Source organism: Penicillium arizonense (genome assembly GCF_001773325.1).
Source record: "Penicillium arizonense strain CBS 141311 chromosome Unknown PENARI_contig022, whole genome shotgun sequence".
NCBI lineage: Eukaryota > Fungi > Ascomycota > Eurotiomycetes > Eurotiales > Aspergillaceae > Penicillium > Penicillium arizonense.
Window position 1 is genome coordinate 47,559 of NW_019173299.1, and position 14,559 is coordinate 62,117.

At 48.7% G+C, this 14,559-nt stretch overlaps 6 protein-coding genes across 6 annotated transcripts; 3 read left to right on the forward strand and 3 right to left on the reverse strand.

Moving 5' to 3' along the window:
- Nucleotides 1-177: 177 nt before the first annotated feature.
- PENARI_c022G10280 (uncharacterized protein) lies at nucleotides 178-3,192 on the reverse strand (the record flags this gene model as incomplete). The annotated part of the gene is made up of 5 exons (XM_022635436.1): nucleotides 178-2,486; nucleotides 2,536-2,762; nucleotides 2,810-2,890; nucleotides 2,949-2,955; nucleotides 3,012-3,192. The coding sequence occupies 5 exons, from the start codon at nucleotides 3,190-3,192 to the stop codon at nucleotides 178-180; spliced, it is 2,805 nt and encodes a 934-aa protein (XP_022484767.1).
- Nucleotides 3,193-3,848: 656 nt separating this feature from the next.
- On the reverse strand, nucleotides 3,849-4,796 carry PENARI_c022G03128 (tyrosine-protein phosphatase; the record flags this gene model as incomplete). The annotated part of the gene is made up of 2 exons (XM_022635341.1): nucleotides 3,849-4,204; nucleotides 4,295-4,796. The coding sequence occupies 2 exons, from the start codon at nucleotides 4,794-4,796 to the stop codon at nucleotides 3,849-3,851; spliced, it is 858 nt and encodes a 285-aa protein (XP_022484787.1).
- A 929-nt stretch (nucleotides 4,797-5,725) lies between these two features.
- Nucleotides 5,726-7,309, forward strand: PENARI_c022G08458 (thiamine pyrophosphate-dependent dehydrogenase E1 component subunit alpha; the record flags this gene model as incomplete). Its single annotated transcript, XM_022635417.1, has 5 exons — nucleotides 5,726-5,844; nucleotides 5,911-6,098; nucleotides 6,150-6,211; nucleotides 6,265-6,474; nucleotides 6,539-7,309. The coding sequence occupies 5 exons, from the start codon at nucleotides 5,726-5,728 to the stop codon at nucleotides 7,307-7,309; spliced, it is 1,350 nt and encodes a 449-aa protein (XP_022484705.1).
- Nucleotides 7,310-7,534: 225 nt separating this feature from the next.
- PENARI_c022G12046 (spherulation-specific family 4 protein) lies at nucleotides 7,535-8,374 on the reverse strand (the record flags this gene model as incomplete). Its single annotated transcript, XM_022635460.1, has 1 exon — nucleotides 7,535-8,374. One exon carries the CDS (start codon nucleotides 8,372-8,374, stop codon nucleotides 7,535-7,537), a length of 840 nt encoding a protein of 279 aa, XP_022484727.1.
- A 3,156-nt stretch (nucleotides 8,375-11,530) lies between these two features.
- Nucleotides 11,531-13,088, forward strand: PENARI_c022G08333 (HNH endonuclease signature motif containing protein; the record flags this gene model as incomplete). Its single annotated transcript, XM_022635415.1, has 3 exons — nucleotides 11,531-11,777; nucleotides 11,836-12,098; nucleotides 12,159-13,088. The coding sequence occupies 3 exons, from the start codon at nucleotides 11,531-11,533 to the stop codon at nucleotides 13,086-13,088; spliced, it is 1,440 nt and encodes a 479-aa protein (XP_022484699.1).
- An 891-nt stretch (nucleotides 13,089-13,979) lies between these two features.
- PENARI_c022G02883 (uncharacterized protein) lies at nucleotides 13,980-14,300 on the forward strand (the record flags this gene model as incomplete). The annotated part of the gene is made up of 1 exon (XM_022635339.1): nucleotides 13,980-14,300. The coding sequence occupies one exon, from the start codon at nucleotides 13,980-13,982 to the stop codon at nucleotides 14,298-14,300; it is 321 nt and encodes a 106-aa protein (XP_022484675.1).
- Between the last annotated feature and the right edge of the window lie 259 nt (nucleotides 14,301-14,559).

Here is a 14,559-nt window from a genome sequence, read left to right on the forward strand (position 1 = left end):
AAAAATAAATATAATTAGATTAAATCAGAATATACTAGACTACCTCTAATGATGAATGTATTGAACCTTGATATTTGAGCAAATCAGACTGCATTTCTATAACAGAGGTACTACAACACAGACGAAAGGAATCAATTTTTCGATAATCGAAAAGAGGTCAGACTATGTATGTACTTTTCAGGACCGCGTGGTTTGATCCCACATGCTTCGCACAGTAACACCATCCACCCACTTCCCACCAGTCTCATCTTTCTGCACAACAAACTTGACAGTCTTCTTCTCGCCAGGGACCAAAGTAAACGAGTTATCCTCGAAGTATCCCACCACACCAGCAGGATAGTCGATCCATGTATACAGCGAGACCGCGCTCTTCGCCTCAACAGTGAATGCACTGGTCTTGGCATCATGCAATAGACTGAGCTTAGGATCTTTGAGCTCTAGATCCTTAGGATAGACAGGTGTAAACTGATTCCGATGCGTGAAAGTAGTCAAAGCCTCACTCTCAGCATTGGGAAGATGACCCTGAGCGATCAAATCAATAAGCAAAACAGCATCCTGCGAATTCGCCAGAGAGAGTTTCGACATGTTAGTCGAGTAGATATTAGTAGTATTCAAAGCCCCCACAGAGAAGTGCTTGCTCTTAGGCGTCCCGGCATTCCCTGAGATCGGCTTGCCAGACAAATCAACCCAGGTCAGATTCACTGTCCCACGAGCAGTATCCCAAAGGTCCGATGTAACATAGATATCCAAATCACCGGTAGAAGAGTTCCAGAAAGGAGATACGATGACAGGTTGGAAGATGTCACGAGCAACATAGTGAAGCACCTTCCAGCGGCCGTCGTACTCGATCCCGGCCCATGTCGGTGCCTGCCAGATATCCTCTAGCTGCCAATACAGAGAGCCGAGCTGGCGTTCTGGCATTCCACTACCGCGACGGTAAAATTGGATTTCGGACTTGTACATATCTGCCTGGAAATGCTGTGTTGCATGACACCATGCACTGAAGTTGGCGATGGAGTCGTGCTCGTTGGGGGTTGGGTAGTATCTCTGCACTGCTAGGGTCATTTCTCCCATGCCCATGGATGTGTTCTTGTAGTTGTGGGTATCGGGACCATTTGCAGGATAGTGGTGGTTTCGGAGCATGATCGTGCTGCTGTTGAAATGGAGGTCTTCGTCGTCTACGGCTTGCTGCCAGGTTTGTAGACTGGGCATGCTGTGGTAGCCGAATTCGTTGGCGAATCTTCCCACTGGGTAGCCGTCGAAGTCGAAGGCTACACTGCTGTCGTAGTTGTAATAGTCAGTATCTCCGTAGTAATATCCCTTGGCGTCTGTGCCATTCTTGTAGCGCTCAACCATAGGGATTTTCGCGGAGAGGTCAACTTCCAGGAAACCATTGTTGGTACTGCTGGGCATGTATGAGATTGATCGTGAGTTCTCGTAAACCAGGGGAAGGATTAATGTGATGAAGAGATGCTCGTAGTCACCCACATAGTCGGCGTATTGTTCGGGTGCCTTTTCCTCGGCTTCGGGTAATTCCAAGCTTTCGATCTCATTTCCACCAGCCCACAACGCAAGCGAGGGATGATGATTGACGCGTCGCACATTGTAGACAACTTCAGCCGCGACATTGTCCAAGAACGGTTGATCTGTCGGATAGAGAGCGTCGCTGAATTGGAACTCACTCCATAGCAATACACCGCGCTCATCGGCAAGATCGTACATGAAGTCCGGAAGGTAAGCACCAGAAGCCCAGACTCGAAGCATATTCTGATTTCCGGCGACAACCGCATCAAACAGTCGCTGCATCTTGGCCTTGGTAACTCGGGGCCAGAAAGCATCCGGCGGAATGAGATTGGATCCTTTAGCGTAGAATTCACGGCCATTGACCTCGAAATGCCAATTGGCACCTGGAGCAATACCCTGAGCCAATTGCTCTTCGGTGATGTTTGATCGATTGAGGAAGATCGTGCGGAATCCAGTGCGCTTAGTGACACTCGCCAGGTCTTGATGGCTATCCTGAATTGTAACTGTGACATTGTACAGGTTTTGCTTGCCTAGGCCTGTAGGCCACCAGAGGTTGGCTGCATCTGCGTCGACCATGGTGTTACCGGTGATAGTCTGTCCAGTTACGACGACATTGTCCAGTGATCCGGACTTCAGTACCTTGCCCGACTCAAGCTCCTTGATCTCAATGGCCATGGACGGTTTACTCGGAAGAGAGCCGAGATAGTCGATACTGGCATTTACAACCCACGGCTGGCTCTGATCGGGCGCAATATGGTTGATCTGATTCTTTCGATAGATGTCAAGGTCGGTATTGAGAACATATGCACCTTCCTCGCGTTCGAACTGTACGAGGTAAGCATTTTGCCATGGTCCAGCTGGTGAGAAGGCTGGGCCCCAATCCCAGCCAAAGTCGGATTGTTCTTTGCGGATGAACCAGCGGTTTGGGAACTCAAACGTTCCTTGAACTCCGGCGGGCCATTCTGAATAGGATTTAGAGAATGAACTTCAGGTGGCCCTTGGGGCACTCACCTGGAGCATCGGGCTGGGCAGCAATCTCATTGGCAATCTTGATGGCGCTTCCAAAGTTAAGAGACACAGTTGGCGAGCCTTTGCATTTACTCAAAACATTGGAGATATCGAAGGCGTATTGACGGAACTGGTTATCGGTGGTGCCAATGAATTGACCGCAAAATTCGATTGTTGTGAAGGTGTCTAGTCCGTTGAATACAAGCCAAGACGACTTGGACTTATTTGACCTGCGAATAGTTAGCCAGAATACCAGAACATTGCGAGCAGTACATACAAGCCTTGGATTGGTTTGCTTGTATAAGTCCAATTGTTGTTACCAATCCAACGCAGATTGAAGTCGTTCAGCCCATAATAACTTTGAAGTAATCCATGTTAGCTTGAGACGAATAAGAAGTGACACAAGACAAACTAACGGATCATCTGTGTATGACTTTTATTAGACTCCTGATTCACAAGTTGACTCGAGGTAAACATACCAATAGCACCAGCAGCAAATAGATCTAAATGTGCTTGCGAAGGAACACGGCCAGGAACGCTAATATTCAGCGCCTTGCTACTAACCGTCCATCCATCGCCGCTAAGATCCAAAACACTCTGTCCTAAAGCAGGTGGGAGACATGGAAGCGCAGCTAGCACGAGCTGCTTCCAGAGATGCATTACGGCACTAAAAGTCCAAGTAAACTGCACAAGCAAATTACCGAAACGCTCCGCTAAAGATCCGGGGGAAAGCAACCAATTTATCATTTGTCGCCGATCAACAAACGGTAAAATATCGCATTCAAAAGCAGACGAGACCCACCAGTACATTTTTCCGGTCACTCCGGTTAAATGAAGTGACAGGGTGTGTGGTGTGTGGTCTAGGGACTTGCCGACACCAGAAGTATGGACTTGATTGCAGCTACGCCCCTCTCGCAAGCGGGGGAAAGCAACGGTAGCAGTGGTGAGTTGCGAGTAACCGGGGATAAAGTCCCAAATCTCCAAGAATGGACTGGGCGGCGGGCGGACGCGATGATCTGCAGTGATGGTGGAGGAACTATGCGGAGGTCGAGAGGGGTCGTGGAACTATAGCGGCCGGGTGAATGCTTGTTTCATCGGGTCATGGAGATACAGGGCAGAGGCCATTTATCCTACTCCGTATGTGATTTATAAGATCGTATTGACCGCTATGTGAATTCTACCCCTTGATTCCAAGTAGTGCTAAATGGTAAAGTATTGACAACGTAACCTCGTGTATTTGGTTTAGTTTAAAATGCACCCCATGCTGTGAGATCTAGTATACAAATGTCTTTCTATTTACATCCGACAATGTTCCCTTAAACCGCTGTGAGGTTCTTGCGCATCGTCGATACATCGTTTGCCGAAAATCCAAGTCTCCTCGTCAGATACCCCTCCACGCCCTTCTCATACTGATTCTCGAAGGAATTCAAGAAGGCTTCCATTACAGAGGCCCGGACACCACACAATTCGAGCATACCAAGAGCCTCGGGGCTCAATTGGCTGATGTCTACTTCGTCAGAATCCATGTTCAGGGCGAATGCCTCCATGAGATTCTTGCGTGCACTTTCCAACCCGACTCGAGTGAGGATATAATCGTTGATGATCTCTTCGTGGGGCCGACCGATCAAAAGTAAGATGAGAGAAGAGAGCACACCTGTGCGGTCTTTACCAGCTGTAGAGAAGAGGTGCGGTCAGCACCTATCACATCAAACCGAGGACAAGCAAGCACACAAATCGAACACAACGAAGCACAGGCACTTACCAGAACAATGAAAGATGAAGGGGTCATTGGGATTGTCTCGGATATGCTTGAAGACCTCAGTGAACCCTGGAACTGCAGCTTCAAGGATCCCAGAGTACATCTTCACGAATCCTGTCGCGCCCTTGTCTTCACCGACGAAGTCCCGCAGATTCAAAGTAGCTGGTCGCGCACCATATGGCACCCATATCGTGTCCACTCCGGGAAGCGAAGGGGGCGGGGCCTTTAGTCGCTCGCCTTCGTTTCGCAGGTCGAAGATGGTGGTGATGCCTAGTTCGCTGGCAATTATGGCCTTTCCGGAGTCCATTACATCTGACAGGTTACCGGATCGGTATACATAGCCCGGACGCAACTTGTTATCGTCATGGCTCAGGTCACGGAAGTTTTGGACACCTGGTATATCGATGAATGGTGGTAGGGATGTGATCTTGGTGACCATGGGCTCTGGGATGGGAGTGCTGATATCGGTATTTAATACCTTCTGGATGTTTTCGGTGTCAAGCATGGTGTTTGATGTATGTCTCTATACGTTTTGAAAGGGTGTAGACATTAAGACAGAGATATATTGGCCATTGACCGTTGGGGGTGAAGCATTTTGCGGCTATGTCATAGGGTCCAGCAGGGAAATATAGTGGAGATCTGCCGTCATAGGATGATGACGAACGAACATTCTCCAGTTTCTTTTTTGGATTTCTCTCAGGTACGATCTTTTGATTACATCCATGGATCCCTCGACGCCACAGGATAATTTCAGGGTCTTTTACCCTTTCATTGCCATTGTGCCTGAGCTTCAAATTTGTCCAACGCTACCAAAAGCGACAATAGATAACCCATCCCATAGTACCATGTGGTGTCCATATCTTCCTATCAAGATAGCTCTAGTGTCTTGCATATTTCCAATAAAAATTATTCAGGTTTTGAACACGATTTATCCAATGCTTCTGTTCCTTGAAGAGCCTAAATCGGACCAATGCAGCACCATGTGTAGCCCCTTCCCCCAACTAAGATTTGAATGAATAAATATAAGCCCTACAATTAATAAAATGATTTAATAGGCATTTAATTACTATCGACAGGGATTGTTAAGTTGCAGGTATGACGAAGGGTATGTTCGGCAAAGAGGACATATAGCCTGAACATTATAGATAACGTTATATCAGTAAAGTAAAAGCAGATAGCAGATAAGGTTAGACGTTAGTTTCGCTCTACACTCAGACCAAGCTGCTCCATGTTGTTGTCCATCTCCTAACTTATACCGAGATCAAAACTCCCCCGCGAATTCAAAGACTCGGTTGGCGTCGGCATTGGCGTCACTCCCGCGGCCAACCGAGTCTCTCCGCATCTGCCCCAGACATTCAAGACCGACTACATCCCGCATTCCCCCCTTTCATACAACAAAAAAGTTCCATCATGTTAATATCACGGCATTCAAAGATGTCTATGAAACTTCTAGCCCGGAGCGGGCTTGTTCGCAGCCAGATTGCAGCTACAGCACACACCTCCCCCGCACGGAGATGGGGTAGCTCTATCTCGCAGCGGCCTGGGTCGGACAGGTGAGGGGACTTTCGAAATTTGGTATTTTGGTATAGGAAAGAGCTAATTGGAACGTCTGTTTGCAGTGTTCGCTTTCCCGGCGCGGTTAATAGCAAGTTTACCACCGACATGACCTTCCTCAAAGCCTCGGATCTGCCCGCTATCCCTACCTACCGAGTGTTGGACTCGGATGGCGAATTGGTCGATAAGACAAGACCGGCACCTGATGTTACCGATGAGGAAGTATTGACGTGGTACAAAAATATGCTGTCTGGTTAGTATGGTGTTCAGTTACCGCGGAATCAAGGGACTGACTTCTTCGTAGTTAGCGTCATGGATGTGGTCATGTTCGAGGCACAACGGCAGGGTCGACTGAGCTTCTATATGGTAAGTTGGAATATTCTACAAGGGAATATGACTTGTCTAACAAATATATGCAGGTTTCCGCCGGCGAAGAAGGTATCACCGTGGGATCTGCCGCCGCCTTAACACCAGACGATGTGGTGTTCGCACAATACCGTGAAGCAGGAGTATTCCAGCAACGGGGATTTACATTAAAGAATTTCATGAGTCAATTGTTCGCCAATTGCAATGACACAGGACGGGGCCGGAACATGCCCGTCCATTATGGACAAAACTACCCTCGCATGGTTCGTACCGCCCCTTTGATACAATATTATGTATCTCAGCTAACTCGCCTGGGCAAACCCATAGCATACGATTTCATCACCTCTAGCAACCCAAATTCCCCAAGCCGCAGGCGCAGCCTACGCTCTAAAACTCCAAGATCTCCAAAACCCCAACCGGGATCCACGCATCGTGGCCTGTTACTTTGGCGAAGGCGCCGCCAGTGAAGGAGACTTCCACGCCGCACTCAACATCGCCGCAACAAGATCATGCCCGGTAGTCTTCCTATGCCGGAACAACGGCTACGCAATCTCAACCCCAACATTGGAGCAGTACCGGGGCGATGGAATCGCAAGTCGAGGCGTAGGATACGGAATCGACACGATCCGAGTGGACGGCAATGACGTCTTTGCCGTACATGAAGCAATGAAAGAAGCACGCCGTCTAGCTCTCAGCGATGGAGGACGTCCGGTGCTCATCGAAGCCATGAGCTACCGTGTCTCGCACCACAGTACCTCGGATGATAGCTTTGCATACCGTGCCCGTGTTGAAGTCGAGGACTGGAAGCGTCGCGATAATCCCATTATTCGGCTGCGGAAGTGGCTTGAGAACCAGGGACTCTGGAATGAAGAAAAAGAGAAGGAGACGCGGGATGAGATGCGCAAGGCTGTGCTTAAGGAGTTTGGAGAGGCTGAGCGTGAGAAGAAGCCGCCTTTGAGGGAGGCTTTTAGGGATGTTTATGAGGAGATTACTGAAGAGCAGCGTGAGCAAATGTCGGAGCTGAAGCGGATTCTGGAGACTTATCCTGATGAGTATGATCTACGGCCTTACAAGGACGGGGCTAAGGGGTTGGACTGAGGGATACTGGTATTTGGGTTACAGTGTTTGAACTAGAATGTCCTAACATGGCGGCTATCTCTACATAAACTTTAAGAAAGTCAGTTCACTAGAACCTTTTCTACATTGGAATCATAATAGTAAACTACATGGAGATGTGGACGCTTTTGAACTTGTATATTGTATTTTTAACAACATGAAATAACAAGAAAAGACAAGGAAAAAGAAACCGAAGAACCCCTGAAACTAGTGAGCCTCTCGGCGGTGCCCAGCTGGCTGGGGGACTCCAACTCGTGGAGGGACCATATCAACACCGACAGCAACCTTTGACACAGAAAGTACAGACTGGTCAGTCATGTAGTCATTGTCATAAGTCAGATAGATAGCACCGAGGCCCATACTGGTTGCCAATAGAGCGACATCGGTAATGCTAGCAACCCCAGGAGTCCCCGTTAACATGATGGCGATCTTGTGGTAGTACTCCATGTCCGAAAAATGCTCAGCGGGGGCCAAAGAGACCCAGTTGGCCCAAGTGTTCTCATACTCAACAATAAAGTCAGCAGCAGCAAACCATTCCGGGGTATCAGCCATAATCTTAGCACCTGGGTTAAAGACGACGATGTTCAGGTTGCTATTCTTGGCAGTCTTTGAGACCTGCTGGTAGTACGCGAGCTTGGTAGTGTCCTGTCCGTTCGATCCTTCATCGAAGAAGATTCCGTCGACGGCGATATTTTTTCCTTGGTAGGAGGCCCAATTGGAGTAGACGGAGACTTCTCTCTCGACATCTGCAATGGCCCTGTTGCCATATACTGTCGAAATGTAGCCTAGGAGTTTGGCGTTGCTGTAGCTTTTCAGCTTTGCAAAGGCTGTGATAAAGATATTTTGGGGGAACTCTGTGCTCCCTGGTCCGCTTTGTGGGTTGACGATGAGATAAAATGTAGTGTATGGATGGGCCTCCAGTGAGTCATAGACCGGTTGCCAGGAATCTGTGCCGGGCCAGGTGTATAGAGGCACTAAGACAGCGACAGATTGAACGGCCGACACCAAGGTGAAGACCGTGGCGATGGTAGAAAAGATCCCATGCATGATTGCGTGCCCTTGTGGGTATAATGTGGCTGTAGAAGCTCGATCAAAATAATTCAGTGCTGTAGTGGATGCTGCGGTAGAATGGTAAATACCACAACGATGAAGAATGTTATCTACAGGGAGAAATCCGCATTTTATAGATGCGAGATCAGATAATTACCAGCCTGACAGGGGTCCACTGACGAACAATAGGAATAAAGACCTCGAAAGCCGACAAAAGCAACAAGAGCTGCGGATTTCGAATTGCATCCAAGGCCAAATAAAGACTTGAAATTGCCATCAGCCACTAAATTCAATGAAACAAACAATGTCCTTGAAAAGCATGAAGGAATTTCTTTCATGTGGCCTAGAACGGCCAAGGGTATATGTTATGAATTAATGCGAGCGCTATAGCAAATTGAAGGATCAGGAATGAATCAATGCAAAATGCCGAGGGAATGAAGCCGAGCCCTCATCAAAGTTCTGGCCATATTTGAAATTGGAAGGAATGTGAGTACGAGAAGCTTCCAAGCGCCGCCGGAGAACGCCTCGTGATACGCTTCTCATTCACTGTCACTCGGCCCTGCAGTTCTTTTCCCGATTAAAGTGTGGACGCTCCGTACATCATCGGAGATATAAGTTATTTCGGTCGATGTGTTTCTGATCATAGTTCCGAGTCGTCGCCCGTACATGCAGCTGACGCCACAAGGAACGACCCCCTGACTGGATCCCCTTAATTCTCGGTTTCAGATCTGTATTCCTTCTAGACTACTAGTCATCTACAGTTGTTTTTTTTTCGCTATTATTTTTGAACCTTGGAAGGGAGTGAACATTCTACACAACACGGCCCTGATTCGGAATAGTCTGAGACACCCGAACCTTCAGCCACGGTCGTCACAGGAAACTAAGATAACCGGAAAGGTTTGAAACAGAAGTACTTATTTGATCTGCCAAGGTAAGAATCGGGACACGTCATTACCGAATACTGCAGGCTTATCTGTGGCGATTTAGGTAATTACAGGCGAAATATAGAATACTAGCGCCAGCGTCGCCTAGGCCAGCGTCACCGATGCCAAACTCCAGCGGCCAGAGTCACGACCCAATCTTTGCCTCGAAGTAATATAGGACTCATCGTCACCTTTCAAGATCGCCTTTTCATGAGAAGTGATCACCTTCGGCACAATTAAACGCCCGTTTCTGAGCGGAGAGCGCACATCTCTCTGCCCCTACGATTATTCCTTGAGCACCTCCCTTACGCTTCTCAATGTGTTGATCAAGGCACCCTGGCTCCCAAACCATGGTCAGATTGAATTGAGCACACAATCAATCAGTCAATTAATCAATCAATCAAAGTTCTATTAACCTGTTGGAGTCTAACTAGTATCGTAATGGCTATGCAGGCGCTTCTATCCGGTTGAAGCAAGAACTCGTGTCCGTACGCCTGATCATGCTCCAGTACAAAGGTGAGGCTGGTTCTCAAAGAGTAGAAGCACCAGCCCACTACATGTAAGCCAAACCCATAAAACCCATAAAACCCGCAGTACAAATGAAAATTCAATGCCAGTGATGCATTGAATACAAAATGAGCGCGTGGATGCACCTCCACCTCCTCTGTCCCTGTCCTCTTCTCACGAGACATGTACACGCTTCCGCATCAAGATCCCAGCCAGCTCGTACTGCCGCAGATCAAACCCCGTTCTCCGACATCCTCACTTCAGCCTCAATTGCTGTTCATTATTGTTCGTTGCCCAGTCAGGCAGTGTGTATTCGAATAGCTCATCGAGTTCCTCTCCACCCTCGACGGTGTTGGCAAGCGTTGGTGAGTGCCCAGCGTCTTCGGGACTCTGCTCCATGACCTCGTGGTCTTTTCTGGTTCGTCCTCGGACTCTTCTTGGTCAGCATGTTGAAACTGAGCAAGAAGACCGGTTTGGTGCATGAATTTGGCAACGTAGCGGGTTGCTGAATTGAGCACACTATGCTCAGAATACCCATCAAGCAAATCCGAAGCCATTCAAAAAGCCTTTGTCTATCTAGAGGGGGAGCTGCTCAAACACGGATGGACTGGGTACTGGGTGCTGGAGACATTGAAAAAACGTCTTCAAGCCAACCCCCCTTCCCCCCCCTCTCCTCCTCTGGCGCAGAGGTATTACTTGCACCGCAGAGCGAGATGGACATTGAATACACACAATCTTATGCTGCAGGTACACCAGCTGACGCAGGCCAGAGCGAGTCCTCAAAAGACACCGCGAGAACACAGCCATCTGGCATCTGCTATCTGTTCCGACGAGTCACAAGTGTGTGGCGTGCATGGAGTCTTTCTGTCACGATATCATCGAAGCGCCATGTTCTGATATTTATTGTAAGGAATATATCCTTCGTCTGTTCAATGATTCGTTTGTAGCTGAGTCTGTGTTTCCCCCTCGTTGCTGTGGAGTGCATTGGTGGCGGTGGATTTCGCGCAGATGGTCTGGGTTTGGGAGGCACTGGTTTGGGTCTAGCTGCGCTAGAATAGGAACCTTGGCAGTTCGCTTCTGTGCATCACGTAGATCTTCTTGTCATTGATCGAAATAGGACGAAAAGCACAAATTGTAAGATCCCAACATGATTCTACTTGAACCGACTGTATGAGACAGTTGAAAACATGCTCCGTGTTTATGTTGCTGTCGCGGGCGAAGGTCTGAGACATCAAAGCGACACGGTTCTCTTCGCCAAAGGACGAGCTTAGGGTGTCGGAAAGATATCTTCTCACTTTCGAGGAAGGGTGGTTGGCCCATCTTCGTCACGACGCATCGGTTATTATCTGAATTAATCCTTAATTAAGATTACAGGCGAAATGTAGAATACTAGCGCCAGCGTCGCCTAGACCAGCGTCACCGGTGCCAAACTCTAGCGGCTAGAGTTGCGACCCATCTTTGCCTCGAAGTAATAGTCTATTCGAATCCTTAGAACTCATTGTAAGTGAGTCATTATTAGGTTAAAGTAAGAGGGAAATTAGGTTCTGTCAGGGTCGGCTGCCTAGCTTAGATAGTGGATGAGTCATCTCGTAGGGCTGCAGGTGTGGATCCATATATCCCCAGTTCTCACCCCACGTTGTTTTCTTTTCTCTCCAACGTGCCTCTCATACCCACTCATTAGCTACTCATCAGAATTTGTGACCTCTGTCCTGATATTCTCATGATGTCGCGTCTTAGTGTTGATAACAAGCACGTTTTTTCCGAGTTGGACGATCCGGAGCGTCAGGACCTGATTCGGCGCATTGTTGAACAGGACCCAAGTCTCTGTGAAATCCCTCGCGGAAATTTCTTTTTCCTGTGGTTCGCCAATATTGAGATGCTGAGGAAACACGCATCACCGCGTGATGACTCAGATATCACAAGCCTGAACCTATTATTGAGACTGCCTGCCCCCGACATAGCTGGTGTCTGTAAGTACACACAAGTCTTCGCTCAGAAACGTATACTAACCATTTCTGCACAAACCAGGGGCTTCGACGAAAACAGGACCGCAATCCAAGCCTGCTTCGCGGGCTACTCAAGGCACTGCGTCAGCTTCCGCTTCTGTGAGATCTCGTTCCGGGTCTCCCAGCAAAGGAAAGATCCCAGTGCGCCAGCGAAGTCCGCTGAGGAAAGAGATCATCTCCCCGCCACTCGTTCCGCTTCCAACCAGTGTACCGAATACTGTCGCTGGTCCTTCCAGACCTGTTGCAGTGGTGTCGGTGCTAGACACTGCAAGTTGCAAGAGTGCTGTATGTTTTTCAAGATCCACAGTATCGAAAGGATATGGCGCTAACATTATAATCTATTAGAGCCTACAGCGGGACAGTGACATGTGTGTCGTGACGAAGATGGGCCAACCAACTCTCCAATCGGCACATATTCTGCCGAGCAAGCTGAACCGCGGGGAGATTAAATCGGAGATGTGGAGTACATTAAAAATGTTCTTCGGCCCAGAGCAAGTAGCGGCTTTGAAGTCTGAGATCCTCGGAAACGACAACAGGGTGAACGCAGAGTACGTATCCAATTTTATCACACTGAGTGTCCAAGTACACCAGTGGTGGGATCGTGCAATGATTGCTTTTCGCCCTGTGTGGATGAATGAGGATAAGACTGTAATGGACCTCGCTTTTCACTGGCTGCCTCTGTGTGATCAAACGCAGAAGCGAAGTGAAGACGTATCCATTTTCGCGCACCCATACCCAACTCAACGTCAAGGATGGTTTGAAGGCCCATCTGACAGACATCGACTCTGGGAATTGGAGAACAAGCAGCTTGTTTGCTCTGGGTTTATCTTCAGCATCACGACGACTAGCGCAGAAAAAAGACCATTGCCCTCATGGGAATTGATGAGTCTGAAGTGGAACTTGTCTCGTATCGCTGCGATGCAAGGGGCTGCTGAGGAAGAAGACAGCGATATTGACTCTGACGGAGACTCTGTTGCTGTTACTTCAGGCTCACGATCGCCCGTGAAAGAGGAGCGTACTTCTAAGGAATATACGCCCTTCCGATCTCCCACTCGGTCTCGGTCTATTTCGCCCGTGAAAGAGGGGCGTACTTCTAAGGAAAACACGCCCTTCCGATCTCCCACTCGGTCTCGGTCTATTTCGCCCGTGAAAGAGGGGCGTACTTCTAAGGAAAATACGCCCTTCCGATCCCCCGCTCGGTCTCAGTCTATTTCGCCCTCAAAGTTGCGGGATTTGGTGTTGGAGGACACCGAATTCAGTGGATTTGTGGAGTGATGGTTGCGGAGTCTGACTACCTGGATATGGATACCGGCCGTCCATAATGGCCGGGGTCTTCTGGGACGCCAAAAGCAGTCCCAGAAGATCCAACAGCCTCGAGCTTGGACCTCTACGTGGTGCTGTTGACCAGTAGCCTTTCGGTGAAGCCAACGCAAGCTCGACTACCTACCCACTTCTTCCTTTCTCACAAAATGCGAGTTCGGCCCGATTATGTTTCTATATGGAGGAACTGGGGACATTCTGCTGCTGCCGTGAGTGCTGTTCCCAACAGTATTTGGCTTGACCGTAGACTACTACTGCAAGTATCGACCCTGACACTACGTGAGAACACTGCTGACACTTCTTTTCTCTTGACCCACTCATATCTTCGCCCACTGACTGTGCTCTCCGGTCTAATTTCCCATCTTCCTCTGGTCCCACATACCGCCACCACGAAGAAACTGAAGAGCAAGGACCGGCAAAGCGGTGACCAAGTACCGGGTCCATGGCGATCGTGGCATTACAACACATCTATGATGTGAGGTGGAGGATGGAGAGCAGAAGAAGGAGACACAACTGGAATGGGGAACTGGTGCAATGGCAATGCTCTTGATTTCAATACATTTGAGTGAGCCTTATTGAAAGAGCGTCGAGACTTATGCCCCGGGGTGCCTGTTCAGGATCCCTCTCTATTTCTCTCTTTCTCTCTGTTCCCTCAAAGCGGCCGATTATTTTCCAATCAGAACATTCTCTACATTTCCACGGCTCGTGTGGCTCTGCCTTGAACGTAATATAATTCCCCGTTACTCTGGTCGTCGCCGATGATACTGATAATGAACCACCCAAGCCTGAACACCCAGTTCTCGAGCCTTTCGAACAAGCGCCGCGTCGCTGTTACCAGCGTCAACGATGCCAGAGTCACCCAAGCCAGAATCACTCAAATTCGAGCCTCGTCGCCGAGTTCAGCATCGCCAATTCAAGAGTCACCGATACCTGAACTACGCAGGCCCGAGCTGGATCATCCAGCCCCAGCCGATCCCAAGTCACCCAAACCAGAATCTTCCAAACCAGTGCCTCCCCAACCAACTCCAACAGTGGATCAAGGGACTAGGTGACGGTATTCGCCTCTGGCATGTGGAGTCCGGACAACTGATCCGCTCTGTGTTTATCTTCAAGATCAAGACGACTAACCCAGAGAATCAGCCACTGCGGTCATTTGAGTTGTTTTGAAGTGGGACTTGTCTCGTATCGCTGCGATGCAAGGGGGCTGCTGAGGAAGAAGACAGCGATATTGACTCTGACGGAGACTCTGTTACTGTTCCTTCAGATGTATCGGATTTCTGAGTAAACATGAGTGGTTAAAGAACCGCTACCTCTTGGATCTCAGACGAAATTCACAGAGACTAATGCAGATCCCGTCATTTGATTATCAAACAATGCGCCCCTCTGGATGCAGCACTGTCTGACTCTTTTTTTTTTTTTTTTTTTT